Raw genomic sequence first — 23,906 nt, 5'->3', positions numbered from 1 at the left:
CAAACATACTCTTACCATATGACCCAGCAATGCAAATCTTAGGGATTTACTCAAGAAAAATAAAAACTGTGTTCACACAAAGACCTGTGCGTGGCAAGTATATAGCACCTTTATTTCTAAAAGTCCAAAACTAGAAACAATTCAAATATTCATTCATTAACAGGAGAGTGAATTAACAAATCTTGGGGGTTTTCCCTGGTGGCGCAGTGGTTGAGAGTCCACCTGCCGATGCAGGGGACACGGGTTCATGCCCCGGTCCGGGAGGATCCCACATGCCGCGGAGCAGCTGGGCCCGTGAGCCATGGCCACTGACAATCCCAGAGAGACAGGGTTTATCTCTTTCCTGAGAATTTGAGCAGACGTCCTGGAGAGGATGTTAATTAGTCTGACTTGGGTCATTGCCCACTGCTGAACCAAACCCTGAGGCCAAGAGAACAGGAAACTCTGATTAGTTACATTTAGATGGATGTGCCCATCCCTGTGATGGGGGATGAGGGAGTCAAACCTTACCCAAATCACATGGAAGGGGTTCTCCACAAGCAGAGGGGTGCTGGGACTTCCCTGGCAGTCCAGTGGTTAAGACTCCTTTCTTCCACTACAGGGGGCCTGGGTTCGATCTCTGGTCGGGGAACTAAAATCCCACAAGCCACGTTGCAGCCAAAAAAAAAGAAAAACCAAAAACAAGGAGAGGTGTACTGTTACCAGAAGTGGAGGGCAAGAAGCGTGCTAGATGAACAAAAATCTTAACTACCAGAGTTTGCTTCCATTCTCCTGACAGCAGTCAGTTATTCTAGTTTATTCTATTTAAGTGATTCTCCTGGTTCAAATCTTTCTATGGCTTTTTACTACTCTTAGAACAAAATTCTAAATCTCCCAGGTGACTCAAAGGCCTTCATGCTCCAAGCCTACCTCACCAGACTAAATTTTACATCACTCTCTCTTCATTCTCTATTCCAGAAACCATAGCTTTTGCTCAATTTCTTTAACACATGCTTCCTCACAACCACTTTCCAAAGCTATTGATTCCCCTGGAGACACAGTACCCCACAGTGGATATCTAAGCATCTTTAGAGCTCATCCTGGACACGTCTTCCTTAATGAACTTTTCCTGATCCCCCAGATTAGGACAGATTCCTACAGTTAAACTCACTCATAGTACCTGTGCACCTCCTTCATAGCATTTGTCTCCATTGAAATTATAGTCATTAAGATCATTATTGTTAACTATCTGACCTCTCCTGCTCAAATGGAAGTTCCATAAGGGCTGAGAATTACTGCCTCTTCACCACTGTAGTCCAAGCACCTAGCCCAGTGCCTAGAAGAAAACACCCAATTTTTTCTTCAACAAATTCAGTGAGGGACCAGAGGGGGCTGATAAATTCGGTTTTAGACAGATTGAATCAGAAATAACGACAAGGCAAGAAGTTAGAAAATTTGTAATAGTTGAAAATGTGGGAATTCCATGGTGAATAGAGTCCATTGTTCCATGGGACTAATATCAAAAATGTATTTTGCTTCCCCAAATGAAGATTGGTTTCCACTGAGGTGTTGTGAGTTGATGAATCTGAGAGTATAAAAAGCCCCAGTCCACTCTGGAACTATTTACTGTCTACACACCTGGTGCTTTACTATAAGCACAACCCAAACCGGAAGGCCAACCATGGGCAAAAAAAGGAGGGAAGAATATTGCAAAAAGAAACCTGAGGTAATTTCAATTTTATTTACACAGGTCATTCATCTTAGAAACTGAAGTCAGATTTAGAGATTCAAACCACCCCTGTAATGGGTACATTTTCTACCACCCCTCCCCTCAGTAAACAGCTTTTAGAGACACTAAAAGCACAGAGACTAAAAGCACAGAGTTTCTTTGTGAGAAGAGCCCAATGCTCTGTGTCTTTCTCTACATCCTCTTCTCCTCCAGATCCACTCTACGCTAAACACAAAGGTTTTACTTGTTTGGAGTTATTCTGGGCTTAAGGAGTACTTCTCATGAGAGTAGTCAAAAGGGTGTTTCTGTATTTTCCTCCCTGAGGTGTGTGCAGGGGAAAGAAAAAAAAATTCCACAGCTACACTCCCATTCAAAACAGTCCAACAATCATTTTTTTAATAATATGTAGCAGTGAGTGGCTAGAGTCCTAGAACTTTCAGGCATGTCAGTTCTTTAACAAAGAAAAATGAGACTGATGTTTTCAAAAAACAGTTTTGATTGTAAAATACAGATATTTGGCTAAATTTTTAAAATAGAAAATGTCCAAACTTATAGGAAAAAATGATGGGGAGGAGGAAAAGGCACAAGAGAAAGGAAGCAGCTGTGCTTTAGCTTTACTCCAAAGTTAAACCAAACCCTTACTAAATTCATAGTTTATGTTGTCAGCAGCAAATGAAAAAACCTCATGACCAGGAGAAAAAAGCAGATGAGAAACCCTTAGAAGAGGGGGATGGTGCTGGGAGGAAAAAAAAGAAAAGATGTGAGCACTACTTTGAAGCTGGGTTTGGACTTCAACATCTTTTCATAGCTTGTCCTCTGAGAATTTTCTCCATACACAAGCCACATGTGTTACCCACTGTATTTCCAAAGGGCAACAGGAGAATGAAGATTTAACTTGAGCTTAGGAATTGGTGAGGTGCTCGGCCACTTGTCCTCTCCCCTCCTCCATGTTGAAATGTCTTCTTCCTTCCCCTTTCCTGGCTCTTAAGTTGGACAGAGAGAGCGGGAATAGGTCACACGTGCCTGAAGATCAGCCAGCAGCAGCAGCACATCATATATGTGCACAGCCTAAGGGTTCAGAGATGGAAGGAAGGTAGGAAATACCATGCTAACCAGGTCCATACAGGACTAGAGGTCATCTGTATCTGATTTTTAAGTGCACTTGGACTGGTCCTTCGTTTTTCCAAACCCTCCTTTTGTCTGCTCATTAATGCCTAAAATTTCAGGCTTAAAAAGCAAATTTTGTGGGCTTCCCTGGTTGCGCAGTGGTTGAGAGTCCGCCTGCCAATGCAGGGGACGCGGGTTTGTGCCCCGGTCCGGGAAGATCCCACATGCCGCGAAGCGGCTGGGCCCGAGCCATGGCTGCTGAGCCTGCGCATCCGGAGCCTGTGCTCCGCAACGGGAGAGGCCGCAACAGTGAGAGGCCCGTGTACCGCAAAAAAAAAAAACAAATTTTGTGAATGAAAAGGTAATTTGGTTAAATCCTTAAAATTGTGTAAATTATTGTTACTACAGCCTTTTTCAGAAAGGAAATTTTGACAGGTTTTGTGAAGAGAGAGAAGAAAGGAATGAGGGGGGACTTGTGATGGGCCAAGAGAAAGGGTATAGAAAGGCCAGGCTGGAAGTAGAGAAGACCAACTCTGTTTTTGGTCTCTGCTATTGAATCCATGGTATCTGTAGTAGCAAGTTGTGGCTATTCTCTAAGATGTCAATGTTAACAGATAAACAATAACACACATTTACACATAATTGTGATTAAAATGTCTAGGCGGTATAATAATAGCTATATAAGGAAGTTCATTACTATGGATCCTGCAACTCAGCGTCAATCCCCAAAAGAGACAATATTTCTCCTGGTTACACACATTAAAATAATGCCAACCAGGGTAATTTGGAAGTTAATCATGTATCATATACGTACTGCTATGGACCAAATTATGTACCACCAAAATTCATATGTTGAAGTCCAAATTACCAATGTGATGGTATTTGGTGATGGGACCTTTGAGAGGTAACTGCATTTAGGAGGTCATGGGGTGGGGCCTTAATCTGATAGGATTAGTGTTCTTTAAGAAAGTGACAACAGAGAGCTTGCTGCCTCTTTTTCCACCATGTGTGGACACAGCAAGAAGGTAGCCATCTGCAAGCCAGGAAAAGGGCCCTCACCAGGAACAGAATTGGCTGGTACTTTGACTTTGGATTTCCCAGCCTCCAGAACTGTGAGAATTAGATTTCTGTGGTTTAAGCCTCCAAGTCTATGGTATTTTTTATGACAGCCCAAGCTGACAAATACAAATTTTGGCACCAAGAAGTGGGATACTGCTGTAACAAATACCTAAAAATGTAGAAGCAGCTCTGGAACTGGAGAGCGGGTAGAGGATGGAAGAGTTTTGAGGTGCATGCTAGAAATATGGACGTTAAACATGATTCCGATGAGAGCTCAGATAGAAAAGAGGAGAGATGGAGAGAAAGTTTTCATCTTCTTAGAGAATACATAAATAATCATGAACAAAGTGTTGGTAGAAATATGGATATTAAAGGCCATTCTAGTGAGGTCTCAGAAGGAATGAGGAATAGGTTATTGGAAACTGGAGGAAAAGGGACACTTGTTTTAATGTGGCAAAGAACTTGACTGAACTGCGTTTTATGTTTTGTGGCAGGAAGAATTTATAAGCAATGAAATTGGATGTTTAGCCAAGGAGGTTTCTAAGCAAAGTGTTGAAAGAGCAGTGTGGTTCCCCCTGGCTGCTTATAGTAAAATGCAAAAGGAAGGCAATGAATTGAAGAAGGAATTGTTAAACAAAAAGGAACTTAAGAGATTTAGAAATTTCTCTGTCTATTCATATAGCAAAAAAAAAAAAAAAAAAGAGAAAGCTCGTTCTGAACGGAACACTAAGGGTGTGGCTGAACAACCATCAGATAAAAAGATCAGGGGTGGGCTTCCCTGGTGGCGCAGTGGTTGGGAGTCCACCTGCCGATGCAGGGGACACGGGTTCGTGCCGCGGTCCGGGAGGATCCCACGTGCCGTGGAGCGGCTGGGCCTGTGAGCCATGGCCGCTGGGCCTGCGCGTCCAGAGCCTGTGCTCCGCAGCGGGAGAGGCCACAACAGTGAGAGGCCTGCATACTGCAAAAAAAAAAAAAAAAGATCAGGGGTGAGACTCATGGATTTAATCAGCCATCTCAGCAGAAGCCAGGAATAGAGATGGGATCACTAACAGGTGGGACTAAAGGAAACAGGAAAACGTGGGACAGAATGAAGGAAGACTATTGGACTTCTTAGATCCTACAGGAACGGAGGATCCTGTAGCTATTATCATAGCTATATCATGAGCTATTTGGCTGAGAATATATACTATTTTTAAAGAAAAGGAAAAAATAATGCCAAAGGTGATTCAGATCATCGGGGTTGCCTCCTCAGTTTCAAAGGCTGGGGTTACCACCTTAGTTTCAACCAGCCAGATGGTCTCTGCCTGAAGCCTCAGAGGTGGGGCCACCCTGCAGAGCCATGGGATTAGGGGTACCTGGAGCCTTGGGAGCAGACCTTGCCCAGGAGAGCCTGATGGGTGGGACCACCATGCCAGTGGGTCCATAAGGCAGGACCCTGCGCCTGTGGATCTGTAAGGAGGACATTCAGTCAAAGAGGAGCCTTAAGATTTAATGGAATTTGTCTTTCTAGGTTTTGGACTCGCTTGGGATGCATCATCCCTTCTTTCTTTTCTATTTCTCTATTTTGGTATGGGAATGTCTATCCTATGCCCATCCCACCATTTTATTTTGGAAGCATGTAACTTGTCTGATTTCACAGGTTTATAGCTGGAGAGGGATTTTTGCCTCAGGATGAATTATATCTCAAATCTCACCAATTTAGATATTTAAATGAGACTTAGACTTTAGAGTGGATGCTAGAGTTAGAATTTTGGGGGCTGTTTGAATGATATGAATGTATTCGGCATGCAATAAGGACATGCATTTTGGAGGGCCAGAGGCAGAATGCTATGGACTGAACTGTGTCCCTATAAAATTCCTATGTTGAAGCCCTAACCCCCAAGTGTGATGGTATTTGAAGATGGGACCTTTGGGACCCTAGGGTTAAATAAGGTCATGAGGGTGGGACCCAAATCTGCTAGGACTAGTGTCCTTATAAGAAGACACACCAGAGCTTGCTACCTCCCTCCCCACCATGTGAGGACACAGCAAAAAGGCAGCTCTCTGCAAGCAAGGAAGAAGGCTCTCATCAGGAACTGAATTGGCCGGCACCTTGATTTTGAACTTTCTAGGCTCCAGAGCTGTGAGAATTACATTTCCGTTGTTTAAGCCTCCCAACCTATGGTATTTTGTTATGTCAGCCCACGAAGACTAATACACGTATTAACATGCACCATACACATACACAGTGATTCATAATTGCATTCACCCTACAGAAATAACAAGAAGGCATAAAGCTATGTGTATAAGAATGTTCATTGTAGCAATCTGTAATAGCAAAATAAAGAAACAGCATTGTATTAGTTTCCTAGGGTTGCTGTAACAATGTATCACAAACTGAATGGCTTAAAAGAACAAATGTGTTATCTCACAGTTCTAGAAGTTAGAAGTCTGATATCAAGATGTCAGCAGGACCATGCTCCCCCTGAAATTTGTGGGAATCCTTCCTTTACTCTTCCTAGCTTCTGGTGATTTGCTAGTAATCTCTGGCATTCCTTGGCTTGTAGATGCAGCACTCCCATCCTCTGTTTTTACATGGAGAATATATGCCTTCATATCATCTTCCTTCTGTACATGTCTGTCTCTGGGTCCAAATTTCCTCTTTTTATAAGGACACCAGTCACATTGGATTAGGGCCCATCCTAATGACCTCATTTTAATTTGATTACCTCTGTAAAGACTCTGTTTAGAAATAAGGTCACATTCTCAGGTACTGGGCTTTAGGACTTCAACATATCTTTCTGGGGAGAGAGGGGAAAGGACGGTGCCATTCAATCCATAACAAACATAAATGTCTATTAACAGGGGAATGGAATTCTACATCCCTACAATGGATAACCCTACAGTCTTTAAGGAGGGTGGGGGTGGGGAGAGGGGGAGAGAGAGAGAGAGAGAGAGAGCAAGAGAGAGAGAGAGAGAGAGAGAGAGAGAGAGAGAGAGAGAGATGTACTGACCTGGAAAGCTGTATGAGATATATTATCAAATGGAAAAGGTAAGCATTTCAGACCAGTATGTATAACATGGTCTAAAAGACCATGGAGTCCTTATCTGAAATCTGGATTTTGTCTTGACATACCGTTTGAAAAAAGTGCACCAAAATGTTTCATGGTAGTTAAATTGAAGAAAAGTAAGGGAAGTACTTACACTTTTTACAATTATACTTTTTAAGATAATTGTAGGTTCACATGCCGTTGCAATAAATAATAGAGATCACATGTACTCTTTACCCAGGTTTCCCCACTGGTAATGTCCCACAAAAACATAGTACAATATCACAACCAGGATGTTAATATTGACATAGTCAAAACACAGATTATTTGCATCACCATAAGCATCCCTCAAATTGCCCTTTTATAGCCACACCCACTTTTCTCCCACCCCTATATCCTCCTTAACCTTTGGCAACCACTAATCTTTTTTCCATATCTATACTTTTGTCATTTCAAGAATGTTACATAAATAGAATCCCACAGTAAGTAACCTTTTGGGATTAAGCTTTTTTTCACCCACATAATTCTCTGGGTATTCATCTAGGTTGTTGCATATATCAGTAGTTCATTCCTTTTTATTTCTGAGCAGTATTCCACGGTACCACAGTTTATTTAACTATTCACTTGTGGAAAGACATCTAAATTATCTCCAGATTTTGTTACAAATAAAGCTACTATAAACATTTGTCTACAGGTTTTTGTGTGAACAAAAGTATTTACTTCTCTGGGATAAATGCCCAGGAGTATAATGTCTGGGTCATCCAGTTATTGCATGTTTCATTTTTTTAGAAACTGCCATACTGTTTTCCAGAGTAACTATACCACTTTACATTTCAACCAACAATGTATGAGGGACTCAGTTACTCAGCATTTCCTCCAGTGGTTGCCATTTTCTAGTTTTTATTTTATCCGTTCAGATAGGTATGTAATAATATACCATTGTGGCTTAAATTTGCATTTCCATAATGGCAAATGATGTTGAACATTTCTTCATGAGCTTATTGACCATCTGTATGTACTATTCAGTGAGTTGTCTCTTCATATATTTTTGGAGTGTTTTGTTTTTTTACTGTTGGCTTTTTAGGTTTCTCTGTATATTCTAGTTACTAGTCCTTTTTTTGGATATGTGTTCTGCAAATATTTCTCATATTTACAACTTATCTTTTCATTCTCTTAACAGGGTCTTCTGCAGGGCAGATTTTTAAATTTTGGTGAGGTATAATTTATCAATGTTTTCCTTTTATGAATTTTACTTATGATTTCAAGTCTAAGAACTCTTTGCCTAACAAACAGTTAAGAGCTAAGAACTCTTTGCTCCCAAAGATTTTGTCCTATTTTTTTCTAAAAAAATTTACTGTTTTACATTTGGCATTTAATTTTGTGGCCCTTTATGAGCTAATTTTTGTATAAGGTGTGATCAAGACTTTTTTTTTTTTGCCTATGGATGTCCCACCGTCCTACCACCACTTGTTGAGAAGGTTGTTTTTCCTTAATCAAATTGCTTTTGCACTTTTATCAAAAATCAATTGGGCATATTTGTGTGATTGAGGCAGTTTCTAGGTCCCCTATTCTGTCCCACTGATCCACGTGTCTATCCCTCCAGAGAGTCTTGATTACTGCAGGTACATCATAAGTCTTGAAATTAGGTAGATGGATTCCCCCCCACCTTTATTCTTCTTTTTCAAAATTGCTTTAACTATGCTTATTTCTTTAACTTTCCATATACATTTTAGAAAAATCTTATACAAATCTACAAGAATTCTTGTAGGAATTGTTATATGAATTATGTTAAATCTGTATATAAATCTGGGATTTTTGTTTTGGGGGTTTTTATCAATGCTCTTTGGTGTTTCTGAGTTGCCGGCTTTTCAGCTCCAAGTCTAGGATATATGAAGCAAAGAGAAAACTCAGAATACTTACCACCATGCTGGTCCTTGGGTTCCAAGGTCCCTAGTAAGCCTGCTTTCTTATCTCTACCTTTCAGATTCTTATATTTGTTTTACATATAATATCCAGGGGTTTTAGTTGTACATAGTGGGAGGAATAGGGAAATGTACATCTACACCATCTTCCTAGAAATGTAAGTTGTATTTTCATTTTTTTACTTTATATAATAATTTTTTTGTATATGGCCAAATGATTTTTGACGAGGGTGTCAAGACTACACAATGGGGAAAGGTCAGTCTCTTCAAAAAATGGTTCTGTGGGGCTTCCCTGGTGGCGCAGTGGTTGGGAGTCTGCCTGCCGATGCAGGAGACACGGGTTCGTGCCCCGGTCCGGGAAGATCCCACATGCCATGAAGCGGCTGAGCCCATGAGCCATGGCTACTGAGCCTGCGCGTCCGGAGCCTGTGCTCCGCAACCGGAGAGGCCACAACAGTGAGAGCCCCACGTATCGCAAAAAAAAAAAAGCTTCTGTGAAAAATGGATATCCACATGCAAAACAATGAACTTGGACCCTTGCCTTATACCATATACAAAAATTAACTCAAAATGGATTAGAGACTTCAATGTAAGATCTAAAATTATACAACTCTTAGAAGATAATATGGGAAAAAGCTTTAGCACCTTGGACTTGACAATCAAAAGCATGGCAACAAAAGCAAAAATAGACAAATGGGACTATAGCAAACCTTAAACTTCTATATATTAAAAAAAAAACAATCAGCAGAGGGAAAAGGCAATCTATGGAATGGGAAAAAAATTTATAAATCATATACCTGATGCAGGATTAATATCCAAAATATATAAGGAACCTTTACAAATTAACAACAACAAATATCTCTATTTAAAAAGTGGACAAAGGACTTGAATAGACAATTCTCCAATTAAGATATGCAAATGGCCAACAAGCATATGAAAACATTACTAATCCTAAGAGAAATGCAAATTACAACCACAGTGAGATATCATCTCACATTCATTAGGGTGCCCACTATTCAAAGAACAGAAAATAACATTTTCATTGGAAGGATGCAGAAAAATTGGAACCCTTGTGCAGTACTGATGGGAATGTAAAACGTTGCAGCTATTACGGAAAACAGTACGGATGTTCATCAAAAAATTAAAAATAGAATTACCGTATGATCTAGCAATCGCACTTCTGGGTATATATCCAAAAGAATTCAAAGAAAAATTTGCATAAAAATGTTCATTGCAGTATTAATCACAGTAGCCAAGAATGTCCATTAACAGATGAATGGATAGAGAAAATGTGGTATATACATACAATGGGTATTATGTATCCTCTAAAAAGAAGGAAATTCTGTCACATTCTACAACATGGATGAACCTGGAGGACATTATGCATAGCAAAGTGAGCTAGTCACAAAAGGCAAAAATCGGTATTATTCAATTCATGTGAAGTGTCTAAAGTAGTCAAATTCATAGAAACAGAAAGCAGAATGATGGTGCCAGGGGCTAGGAGGGAGAGGAAGTGGGAATTCGTGTTTAATGGGTACAGATGAAAGAGTTCTAGAGATCTGTCAAACAACAACGTGAATATACTTAACACTACTGAACTGCACACTTTAAAATCTTTTTTTTTTTTTTGGCCAAGCGGCATACAGGATCTCAGTTCCCCAACTAGGGATCGAACTGGCTCCCCCTGCAGTGGAAGTATGGAAACTTAACCACTGGACTGCCAGGGAAGCCCCTCTCTTGAACTGCACACTTTAAAATGGTTAAGGTGGTAAAATTAAGGTTATGTGTTTTTTACCACAATAAAAAAAAAGAAGCAAAAATAATAATTACTCATAAGCACAGGCAACAAAAGCAAAAATAGACAAATAGGATTTCATCTAACTAAAAGGGCTTGGCACAGCAGAGAAAACAATCAACAGAGTGAAGAGACAACCTATGGAATGGGAAAAAATATTTGCAAACCATATATCTGATAAGGGGTTAATACTCAAAATACAGAAGGAACTCAGCTCAATAGCAAGAAAACAAATAATCATGTTTTAAAATGGGCAAATGACTTGAATAGATATTTCTCAAAGAAGTCATACAAATGGACAACAGGTCTGTGAACAGGTGCTCAGCATTATGAATCATCAGGGAGAGAGTGAGAGGGAGGAGAAAATAGGAAAGGAAAAGAAGGGAATTTATGATTAATTAATAAAAGAAAACTAAGCAAGCAACAAAAAAGACAATCATGAATGCCAGGGAAAACAAAAAGTTGCTCAAAGAAGGAACATAATCCCCTACATGGCTCAATTGCAAGTAATCTTTACACAGTCCTAATATTATCAACACTGAATATCATCTAACCAAAAATTATGGTAAAATCATATTAATATGATAAGAAAGCTGAAATGGGAGTAAAGTATTGGCTGTAAGTGAGCTAAATCCTCACCTTCCACAGTAGGAAGTCAATTGGTAATATTAAACATTTATTAAAAATCAAGAAATAACAGTTTATAAGCAGGTTATTCCAATTGTAGAAGTAAATACTAGAAGCTCTAAGAAAATGTTTGCCTCTGGGGAACTGGAATCAGATGTAGGGAGAGTGAGAGATTAAAATCATTTTTAAAAGAATATCACTATTAAATCTTTTTTAAAGTTTTAATTCTTGCTTTTATTATATGAAATCTCAATTCAGAGAACTGGGTTAACTTATTTTAAAATCTCTTCAGTGGGAGTAATTATTATATATTCACATATCTAGTGCTTACATCCGTTTAGCTTTCTGATCCTTAGATATCCTAGGCAATGTTACACAATTATCTATGTCAATATAAATATAATTTAAATTTAGGTGCCATTTTCCACCTTCACTCAAATTTAACATCTATTCAGAAGGTATTCACAACAATTTACTTGACAAATTCTTATCCTAAATATCTCAAAAATTGCTGTCATCATTATAGTTATTCATTTTATAATTATTTATCTGTGATAAATGGTCCTTGTGTTGGCCCCCAAATCATGACACAACATTTTCAGAGTGTTCCGCTATCATTTTTGCCTAAACCACAGAATGATTATTAAGAAGCACTTAAATAATAATCTGATTGAAGGTTTAACTAACCACCTGGTTCCTTAAATGAGTTTTGGAGATGTGCCATGGTTTTAAACTAGTGCTTCAGTCTGAGCTGTGATCTACTTTTAAAGACTATAAATTCTAGCACATTGCAGGCACCTGAAAATGAATGAAAAAATCAATTTATGTTCTGGTATCAAACAATTTGAATTTTAGAGTCTATTTGTCACATAATGTGATTATCTTTCTAAGTTCTTCTGAAAATCCAACAGTTATTCAAAATTTTAAAAATAGGCTTCCCTCTGTAACCTTGGCCAAATCACTTAATCTAAAAATGATGTAGTTTTCTCTTCTTTAAAATAGGAATAATAACCTCACATTGCTCTCTCTCATACTCTGTGCGTCTCACAGAATGATAGTACATAAAATATTAAGGGCAGGAAGTTTCCTTCCCTTCCCCACTTCTGTTTTAAGGTATCACAAAACGATCACGAAGCAGAGAACAATCTCCCTAAGGGTATTTATCTATGAAGGGAAAAATAGTAATATTATACTGGAAAAACCCAGTAAGATGACATCATCAACATTATGTGTCCCCTGAAATGATAAACAGAGAAAGATATAGGATCATTTCTGGGGTATTCTTGCCAAAAATGCAGAATCTCAATTTAATCTTAAGAAAAACCCCAATGAGAGGCATTCTCCAAAGTAACTGGCCAGTACTCATCAGCAATGTTGAGGTCATTAGAGAAAAAGACAGAATGAGAAAATGTCACTGATTGGAGAAGACTAGAGACAACTAAATTTAGTGTGGGATCCTGGAATAAAAACAGGACTTTAGGGGGAAGACTTGTGAAATTTGAATAAGTTTAGTTAATAGTATTGTTACAATAGTAGTTTCCTAGTTTTTATACTTATACAATAGTTATATAAGTATTGACCTTAGGGGAAGCCAGGTAAAGGGTATACAGGGACTCCCTATCTTATATTTGCAACTTAAAAAAAAAATTATTTCCAAATAAAAAGTTTAAAAAGAAGTATCAGCGAACAAATTCTTAACATTCTTTTTTCCGTCTATTTTTTCTTTTTTTTTTGGAACAAGATCTCAATTGTTAGGGACTAAATTTTCTTCCAGAATTTCTGGGTTGAAGCTCTATTCCCCAATGTAAATGGTATCTGGAGATGAGGCCTCTGAAGGATAATTACAATTAAATGAAGTCATGAGGGTGGGGCCCTAATCTGATAGGATTAGTGTCCTTAAAAGAAGAGAAAGAGGTGTCTCTCTTTCTCTCTGTCTGTCTCTCTCTCTCCCCTCACCCCCCTTCCCAATCTCCACCACCCCCACCCCTAAGCATGCAGAAAAGAGGTCACAGCAAGATGACAGCCATTTACAAGCCACGAAGAAAGCTCTCACTAGAGCCCAACCTTACTGGCACCCTGACTGTGGCCTTCCAGCCTCCAGAACTGTGAGAAAACAGATGTCTGTTGTTTAAGCCACCCAGTCTATGGTATTTTGTTATGGCAGCTGGAACTGACTCACACACCAATTAAGCTATGAAGTGCTGACATATACCAAAGTGCCTTTCACTGTAGTTCAAATCTAAAATAACGTTCTATAGATCTCAGCTATTTCCTAAAGTATTGCCTTTTATTGAATATAGCTGTGTTCCTACTAAATAATGGAGACTTATTTAGCTCTAAATTACCACTCTTAGGTCTGTCCTTGATAGATAACTGGCTGTTTTTCTCAATTTGTCCCCAAATCCATTCTCCATCCTGCTCTGTGCCCTAGAAGGGTGACCTCTGTGGTAGGAAACTCCTCACCCCTACCCCAGGCCCTTGCCCCCTGGCTTCTGGTTGGAGTGTTGATTCCTCCTGTTTATGTGTCTGCTCACCCCCTTCTGGCCATGGCTGGTCCTGCAACAACTATAGCTCTTGTTGGAGGCCACTTCCAAGATCACCACTCTCACCTGCTCTGATAACACCCTTTCCTCTCCTGCCCTCCAGATCTATGAAAGTAATGGCTTCCTGCTGTTACCCCTGGGTATCTTAACATCCCTTGTTGGGTCCCTTAGTCCCTTAATACACCCACTCCTCTGTAAATAATTCTTTTAATAAACACATCTGTTTAAAAAATTCCACTGTTACACAGGATGAATAAGTCTGGAGATCTAATGCACAGCAAGGTGACAATACTTAATAATACTGTATTAAATACTTGAAATTTGCTAAGAGACTTGATCTTAAGTGTTCTCACCACACAAAAAAATCATGACCGTGTGAGGAGATGGATATGTTAATTGGCTTGATTGTGGCAATCATTTCACAATGTATATGTATATCAAAACATCAGATTGCACACCTTCAATATATGCCATATTTTTGTTAGTCATTTATATACCTCAATAATGCTGGGGGGTAAAAAATCCCAGCTGAGTGTGCTGTCAGGATTCTGGCACAGATATGCCACTTAAAATCACTGAAGGGTTTCGATAGGCTTTCTTTTCTTTTTTTTTTCCTAAGGAGTCACAAGTACTCCACACTTTTGGTTCAAGTCACATAGAACAACATCATGAATAGCACTCATTGCACTATAGATAACATCATTTATTCTTATCATTATATAGTGATTTTGAGATAATCTTTTATGGAAGTTTGAAGCTTCTCCTACCCTAAAGACATTTCCCTAAAGCTCTCTGGAGAAATATCCAGTTCTAGTGACAATCTCAGCTCCAAAACACAGCAAAAATGAAAATCCCTACTGAAAAAAATGAAAATATCTACCTAAACAGAGGGCTGTGTGTTCAGGGGTGTGGCAGACTTGGGTTCCTATCCTAGTCCCAGGAATTAATAATTGTATGATCTAGGGCTACTTATTCTCTCTGTGTCTCCGTTTCTTCATCTGTAAATTAGACAACAACCTACCTCAAAGAGATGTTACAAGGATTAAATGAGGTAATCTAAGGTTTGCTCTTAGCATAATGCCTTACACATAGTAAGTGCTCATTTTCCTTTTTATTTATTAAATAGGCCTGTTTTATCTATAGTTGATAAAGTATGACCCAAGAGGAAGCAATATTCAGCCTAAAGGATTGTTGAATTATTTACTCAAAGATTTAGTAGATCATGCAGTATTTGTCTTTCTGTCAGACTTATTTCTCTTAACATAAAACCTTCAAGGTCCATCCCTTTTGTCACAAACAGCAGGATTTCCTTCTTTTTACAGCTGGATAATATTCCAGTGTATATATACCACATTTTCTTTATCCATTCATCTGTTGTTGGACACTTAGGGTATCTCCTTGTCTTGGCTAATGTGAATAATGCTGCAATGAACATGAGGATGCAGATAACTCTTCAACATAGTGACTTCATTTCATCTGCCAGAAGTGGGATTGCTGGATCATACGGTAGCTCTATTATTACAGGAGGAATGGGGAGATGTTGGTCAAAGGGTACAGATTTTCATTTATAAGACGAGTAACTTCTGGGGATCTAATGTAAAGCCTGGTGACTGTAGTTAACAATACTGCATTGTATACTTATAAGTTGATAAGAGAGGGCTTCCCTGGTGGCACAGTGGTTGGGAGTCCACCTGCCAATGCAGGGGACATGGGTTCAAGCCCTGGTCCGGGAAGATCCCACATGCCGCGGAGCAAGTAAGCCCACAAGCCACAACTACTGAGCCTGAGTTCTAGAGCCCATGAGTCACAACTACTGAGCTCACATGCTACAACTACGGAAGCCCGCGCACCTAGAGCCCATGCTGCTCAACAAGAGAAGCCATCACAATGAGAAGTCCGTGTACCACAATGAAGAGTGGCCCCTGCTCGCTGCAACTAGAGAAAGCCCATGCGCAGCAATGAAGACCCAATGCAGCCAAAAATAAATAAATAAAATTAATTTAAAAATATATTTTAAAAATAATAATAATAATTTTTTTAAGTTGATAAGAGAGTAAATAGACCTTAAATGTTCTCAACACACACACACACACACACACACACACACACACACACACACAATAACTATGCAAGTTGATGGATCTGTTAATTAACCTTAATGTAATAATTTCACAACGTATACATATATCAAATCATCACATTGTACACCTTAAGCTTATACAATGTTATTTGTCAATTATGCAGGAATCCCTGTTTTCTGAAAGTTTACTTTAAGCCACTTAGTTTTTACAAAAGACCTACATTAGTACCCGTTTTTGCCAACTGAAAGAAATCCAAAGAGGATTTTCACTTTTATGAAAAAAGGAGAAAAGCAAAAATAGCGATCGGTGTTTTTCAGTGAGCCATCGTAGAGGCCCAGGGCACCCAGGGCAGTGAGAGGGGCCCTGCCAATCTCCTTCCCTGGAACTACACTCAGCGTCTCAGCATCAAGCCACCATAGCTTTGTGCTGTGTCTGTGAGCATCTGTGCTTTGCCTCAATTTATTTTATGCATCCATCAGCAAGATGTGTCCTAAGGTAACTGCTTCCTCGTTTTACACCATTTTGGCTTACGAATGTTTCATAGGAAAGCTCTACTTTCGGATAGTGGAGGAAACCTGTATCTCAATAAAGCTGGGAAAAACAAAACAAAACAAAACAAAAAAGACTTGGTAGAGCTAACTAGCACAATACACAAGTGAGTCAATTATTTAGAAAATGGGAAACAGAGGGAAGTCTTTTTTCTCCTCAGAACTCCTATATACCCTTCCTTAATATGGGTAAATATCAAAGAGAACCTGGATATAATATGGGAAGTTGTTAGAGCATCTTGTTCTGCAAAGGGATAGGGGAAGCTGCTCAAGTATTTGGAGAAAATCCAACCCCAGCTCATGTTTGGGTAGGGAGATGGAGACGGCAGAACAATCTTAAAAAACGTATTGACTATTTTCCTTTTCTGAAACTCTCCTACTCCAGAATAAAAGGAAAATTGTTCAGGATATCCATTTTAATTTTTGATGGCCTTATTTTCAGATATTTATGGTAAAGAAAAATAATTCGTTTTCCCCTTTATTATAAAAGGAGTACTTACTTGTAATAAATTCAAAAATACTGACATGTATACAGTAAAAAATAGATAGTTGCCCTCTCAACACATACTTTTAAACTAAGAAGTCTCTCTTCTACTTCCAACTTTGATCCTTATGAGTGTATTGAAACACAAATTACAGCATGAACAAAGGGAATTGGAATGCATTACTTTAATATTAAATTAAAAGGTTAAGTTAAAAATTATTCAAAATAATTATATCTATATGAAAATTCAAGGGACTTCCCTGGTGGCGCAGTGGTTAAGAATCTGCCTGCCAATGCAGGGGACACAGGTTTGAGCCCTGGTCCGGGAAGATCCCACATGCCGTGGAGCAACTAAGCCAGCGCGCCACAACTACTGAGCCTGCACTCTAGAGCCCGCGAACTACTGAGCCCGCATGCCACAACTACTGAAGCTCGCGTGCCTAGAGCCCGCGCTCCGCAACAAGAGAAGCCACCACAATGAGAAGCCTGCGCACCGCAGCAAAGAATAGCCCCCGCTCGCCGCAACTAGAGAAAGCCCGCGTGCAGCAACAAAGAGCCAATGCAACCAAAAATAAAATAAATAAAATTTTTAAGAAAAGAAAATTCAATATTTATTCATTCATCAAAATGATGTTTCCATCACAGTCTTGGCCTAATTGACCTCTGGCTGCTCCTGGGAACACACCTCCCCACGGTCCTCTCACCTCCTTTTACTTTTTTATATTTATATAAACTGCCATTTGCAAACCATTTCTCCTCCTCTGTCTCAGAAACTCCATCCTTTATGAAGTTTCCAGCCAGCTTAACCAGCACTTGCCCCTCCTCACGCCATCACCTACGATCCCTTCAGTTGCTTCAATGAGAAGCAGCACAGAGCTCACTGTCTTCCTCTTCGCTCTGTCTCTGTCTCCATCTCCAACGACTGCATCACTCACGCGCTGCCCCATTCAACATCAGGTCCCTCAGCATCTTGATCTTTTTCTCTCCAATAGTCCTTTTATTTTCTTCCATTTAATCCCCTCAACTCTAAAGTCATAACTTCTCCTTATTATTACCAATCATTACATCACCTCCTAAAAAGTGATCTCAAACCTTTCCTCTCCTCCCAGTGCATTTCCTCTGGTACCCATTTCAAAAGTGCTTTTGCCTCACTGAGAATTCTGATCTAATAACCCTACAAGTGTTTCAATATCCATTATTCACTTTTTTGGCTTCACATCCCTCTTTCCATTTATTGTCTATTTCTCCCCAATAAAATGTAAGCTCCATGAGGACTTTTTCACCCTTATCTCTAGCGTCTGGAACAGAACCATGCCTGGGTAAAAGAAAGCACTCAATAAGCACTAACTAAATGCATAAATGCCTTCTGTGGGCCAGGTGTTTGGCAAGGATAAAGAAACAAAAATAGCCTCTCCTCTCAACAAGTTTAAACGAATGTGTATCATGCATACGTATTAGTGCATGCACACATATTTCAAGTATTTTTACTTGAACCAACTACTTATTCTTAGCCTACTTAAAAAATAATTTTAGGGACTTCCCTGGTGGTCCAGTGGGTAAGACTCTGTGCTCCCAATGCAGGGGCCCTGAGTTTGATCCCTGGTCGGGGAACTAGACCCCACGTGCATGCTGCAACTAAGAAGCCTGCATGCTACAACTAAGAGAGTCCACATGATGCAACTAAGACCCAGCGCTGCCAAAATAAATAATAAAAATAGTTTTACATTTTGTTATTCCAATGTCCTTATACTACGTTTGGGAAGTCTCTAACTAGCAAGAAAATCTTTGAACTTTCCAAACATATCTTTTAGGTGTAACAAGTAATAGTGTAAGGCAATTAGAACCCTAAAAATAATTAGCTGTTTTTTTAAATCCATCTGATACAAATAATCTGTCAGTTCAACAAACACCAGAAAGTGATGATGTTAGCAATGCACAAAAGGGAACAGTATGCAGTTGTTAGGCGTTTCATATTATTCCCACCTCTAGCACCAATGACAGTTCAAATGGCACCATTGTGCAAAACAGAAAGACATGTTTTTGCCATCGCCTGGAAAAAGGCTGTAATAACTATACAAATCCACAATGACTACAAGCATGAATGGCTCCCACTAACGTTGCACAGTTCTACAGTTTAAAAATATTGGTTTAACCCATTATTTCCAAAACATTTGATCATGGAACTTTTCTTTTTCTTCATGCCATTCACACAGATCATGTGGAACTAACATTTTCTGATATATAATTTGGGAAGTATTGCTCTAGGATACCATAGAAAGTGATTAGTATTAAGCCTATGGCTTTCATTTTCAATTTTATATGTTTGCAATATTCTCTGAGGGTTTGACCTGGAGTCAGATGGACTTGGATTTGAACCCCAGCTCTGACACTAACTTTGAGCCAGTTATGTACCCTCTCTAAGGGTCAGTTACCTTCTTCGTAAAATGCAAATAGCAATAGGACTGCCCTTATAAAATAAGGGTTACAAGAGACCTTGGTTGGTCCCTGATATATACTAAATTCTCATTAAATCGTAATTCTACTAATAATATTCTTTAGGCCATCTGATGTATAGGGCAAAATTACATAAAGGGGGGGTGTATTTAAATGAGGAAGTGTAACTGTGAAGGAGTAATTTAAAAAGATGAAAGTCAACTGGATTTTTGTTATAAAACCATTTTTACCAAAACAAAAGTATTTTTGGATTACAAGCAGAATTTATGAGCTCCTCAATAGACAGTGTATACAAAACTCGAGTCCTACTTTAATACAGAAAGAAAACCACTTTTGCCAATAGTGAATATACATACTCCCATATTCACATGCTATGGGTCATATAATCTCCCTGTCAAGCAAGGACATTGGTAACACAGTTTAGAGACTACCCCTTGGTCAATGGACTGAGAAGCCAGCATTGCAGTCCACTGCAAATTAATTAATTTATTAATCACCCCAGGATCTCAGGGGTGTGTTGACCTAACTGCAATGCAGTTGGGCCAATTCATAAGCCTTTTGTCATGTATCCAGTCTGCCCCCTAGCTTGACATGTTTATCAACTATGCGTGCACAGTAGAATGTGGATAGAACAATTTGTAATTACCACTAAATAAATGGGGGGAAATAGACAACCAATTGCCAGGCGTATTCCCATGGCAGCAACTTCCAACATTTATTTTCCACCTTTAGAAATGGCTTGAGATGTGGTGATCATATGAGCATCCATGTGAAAAAGATGCTGTTCCTGCACCATTAACTGGGAAAAGGGAGCCCAATTCACAGAGCATCTGGAACACTTGACTTCTGTGAGAGTACTGGGCTGCTCACCCCCGGCTTATACAAGGACAGAGTCTCTCTCTAGCCCTGGAGACTACTTTTTCTAAGTACATTTCTCAGCATAATAATGGTCTCTATTTCCGTTTCTGCCTCTGCTACTGAGAGAGAATTGAGAACCACAGACTAATTCATGATCATTATCTGTATGTTTCTATAAAGAGTGGTAAAATGCTTATTGTGAGGAATGCAGCTGAAATGCCCATATTAGCATTTACAGCAGGAGATATACACCTCCCTTATCTCTTCATTTGTGGTTTACCAGTTATCCTCTTACCTCCTAGTGACTCAAAGCTGTACCAGCAGCTAACCTCTGAATGTAGCTCTTTCCTCCTCAAGATGAGCAGCTCTAAAAAATGAAAACCAATGGAAATAGCAGTCAAGATGTGCAGTTTTCAATTTACACAGTTACTTGGGACTTTTTAAAATCTGTTTTCATCTGAGCATATTAATACAGACAACAAAGGAATGAATTAGTAAAAGAAATGTAACATTAGAAAAAAACTTAAGGAAAAAGGAAAATACTGTGAAAGTATAATAAATTCATACTATAATAAAATGACAGTCTTTATGGTGAAGAGACGATAACCAAAAAGTCAGCGATTATAGGTGCATTTATACTTGGCCTGGGACATCAGAAACACTAATTAAGACAGAGGGAAACAAGCAGAGAAGCAAAACGCTGATGTAAGATGATCGCAAGTAGTCTGTGTTCAAATCAGCCCATTTTAATGATTCATATGACACAGAGCTAAAATTATTGGAAAAAGTATTTCGATGATTAAAGCGTTTTTTCTTACTTTGGTATCTGTTAACGCAGAGAATAACGACTGTAAAACAGGTCTATCCTCTGTTTTAGTATTGGTTTTAAAGCATAAACTGGTATGAATTACTATGGAAATGAGAATGGTATTTAAGGTAGTATTCACAACTGAATGGTTCTGCAAGCTTAGAAGTAATGATTAAAATGGCTAGAATTACAAAGTGACTTACAAAAAAGATATTAGTGAAAAATACCTTAAAGTTCACCTTGCCAGCTTTGCGATGGGCATACCCCCAAGTGTTTCACTTTTCAGGAGCGTTGCCCATAAACTATTCGGCAGCAGAGGGCGCTCTTCTGTCAAAATCCGAAGTTCTTTTTTAAAAGCTTTTAGAGCCGCATACTCGCTAGCGTCCAAATAACAGTAGTTAAAAGTGTCAAAAAACGAGTCCGTATGAGCTTTGAGTTTTATTTAAGGGAGAAGGACATCGAAGTAGAACATTTATGAAACATAACTGAATGAGACCTTAGATTTTTTAGCAAAAAAAAAAATCTCTTCTAAATGATGTATTTGTGTGATTCACGCCACTATTTTCTGAGGACCGACTTTCTGAGGTAAGACACCAACATATACTTTCAGCGTCATCCCCGGATATTGTTACGGGAATGCTTGTAACCTTAGCATGTGTTGTGTGCGCTTTAAGGGGAGGACATTTTAAATCAAAATGAAGAAACTGGAAGTCATCGTATTTCTCGCATTCAAAAGTAAGGAATTCACTATGTCACAGATTTTACCTAAAATGTTTGCAACAAACGGCAGATACAGTTCCTATTCTCAGTTTACCTTCTGTACAGATAAATGATTTTGTAACATCTGAATACTAATATAAAACCATATCTGCACATTTACCACCCGCGATCAATGGCATCCTCTCCACAAAATCCTGGGTGCCAATATACTCCGCAACATCGGGTTGCTTCCCGAATTTCAAAGCGTGGTCTTTTTCTCCCTCTCTGACCCTCTCTGCCACCACCCGCCTTCCCAGAGCCAACCAGCTCAGGTCAGGGCCAAGTTGCTGAACATTTCCAGTCACTACAAGAGATTCTCTTCCCCTATAGAACCACAGGGGGGAAACTTTCCGCATCGCCGCTTCATATTGGCTAATTGGTGCTTTTTTTAAAAGACTTAGCTTTAAACATCTTGCATTTTCCGAACACGCCTTGTTTCGTTTTCAAGCTAACGAGGTCTTACTTGTGATCGTGCAAAAGCCTTTTTTGAACACCGCAAGTCGCAAGTCATTGGACAGGCCTCTAGCTGCGTGTCCAGGTGTCACGTGGTGCCTTCGCAAGCCACCCAGAGCGTTTGCTCCGGTGAAACCCTGCAAACTTTCTTTTTCTTTCTGTGGAAAGCAAAAAGACCCAGTCTAAAAAGCGCCGGCCCTCGGCTTGCCAAAATTGATCCTCTGGGAGGCAGCCGGCGTCCCGGAAGACCGGCTGCATGACTCAAGGCTGGAAAGGCTCCCGAGTTCAAGCCACTCGACGCCGCCGCCGCCGCCGCCGCCGCCGCCGCCGCCGCCGCCGCCGCCGCTTCGCACTCGTCGCCCGGCCCGCGCGGCCGCCACCCCACTGTCCCCGCCCGCCGGCCCGCGCGCCCCGCGCTGCGCGCCCGCTGAGGGGGAGGGGCGCGCTAGGCCGCTGTCGCCGCCCGGTTGAGCAATCCGGCTATGCAAATAGCGGGGTTACGACAGCCAATCGGAGGCCGGCTTGCCGTGACGCGCGCGCCGAGAGCCCGTAGTATTTATAGATCGTATTTAAAGAGCCCTTGGGAGTCTCCCTGGGCTCAACTGGGCGGCGGCGGCCGCTGCGGCTTCGGATTCGGCGGCGGCGGCGCTGCGGTTGCCCCTGCGCGAGTGCGATGGCGGGGTTGTCGCTGCTGGTCTCTTCCCTGTGGGGGTGTTAGGCGTGGAGGAGCGTCCGAGCACGTTCCTCAGTAGTTTTTACCCACTTCCCAGCTCGGCTTCTGGAGAGGGGGAGGAGATGCTGCAGCTCCGACAATAGTTTTGCTTAAAACAAAGCCTGGGATATGGAATCTCAAAGCTGTAGGGCGGGTGGGGATGGGGAGGGAGACAGAAGGTTTGAACGACCCCGCCCCGGCCCCACATTTGAGCCACAAACCGACGCCGTTTCCTGGTGCTGGGCTATGTGTAGAGGCGGCCTTCCTGGGGGGAAGGGAGAACAATACCGCCTGAAAAGCCAAGAGTCGTGGAATTTGGGGGCGGGGTGTATTCGTGGAAAATAAACTGCAAGATAGTGGCCGTGATTATCTTGGCGTTCAGTCCATTGATCTTCAGACTTCCAGGCCAGCGAGCTGCACACTGCAGTGCGAAAGCAGGAAACTGGCATTACGTCAGAGGAGAGAAAGAGACCCAAATTGCAACGGTTGCATCTGCAGGCTGGCTCTTCGTTTTTCATCGGAGAGGTTCCGCGGGCTCGGGCCCTCGGTGCTGTCCCGGCGCGGCACTGCGGGCTTTCACGCGTAGGGCGGGCGCTGGCGGCGCCCAGGGGACCCCGGGCCCGGGTGCCCGGAACCCCAGCCCTGGGCCACCACATGCCGTCCCCGGCGGGCTCTTTGGGAACCACGACTAATTCCTTTTAAAGCTAGCCCCGCGCTTAGCTGGATGTCCTAAATTCCAGGAGGGAGGGGGGTGGCGAAGCGCACCAAATGTCAGCTGCTGCCCTTAGGAAAGCAGGTGGCCAAGGGGGAGGAATCCCAGCCGTGTGTAGAGCAGGACGGCTTCTCCACACCTTATCAGGGATCTTTTCTCAGTATTGAGGGGCATGGTCACAAGAAACTTGTTCTCTGCCAGGGACCCAGCTCCTGAGGCCTTGCCACTGCTTCTTAGAAATCTCTTG

The 23,906-nt window shown here is 40.8% G+C and overlaps 1 protein-coding gene across 1 annotated transcript; it reads right to left on the bottom strand.

Moving 5' to 3' along the window:
* Positions 1-516: 516 nt before the first annotated feature.
* LOC111176857 (uncharacterized) lies at positions 517-23,603 on the bottom strand. Its single transcript, XM_089920077.1, is given in 7 exon segments — positions 517-2,731; positions 4,626-4,832; positions 20,511-20,582; positions 22,246-22,417; positions 22,589-22,715; positions 22,762-22,938; positions 23,236-23,603. Coding segments are annotated over 7 exon segments (1,344 nt in total). The 3' UTR covers positions 517-2,510.
* Positions 23,604-23,906: the final 303 nt, after the last annotated feature.

Source organism: Delphinapterus leucas, chromosome 11, assembly GCF_059928025.1.
Source record: "Delphinapterus leucas isolate spDelLeu-1000000601 "Yukka" chromosome 11, BTC_Dleu_Yukka2, whole genome shotgun sequence".
NCBI classification, from domain to species: domain Eukaryota; kingdom Metazoa; phylum Chordata; class Mammalia; order Artiodactyla; family Monodontidae; genus Delphinapterus; species Delphinapterus leucas.
This window is presented reverse-complemented; position numbering and strand designations above follow the sequence as displayed.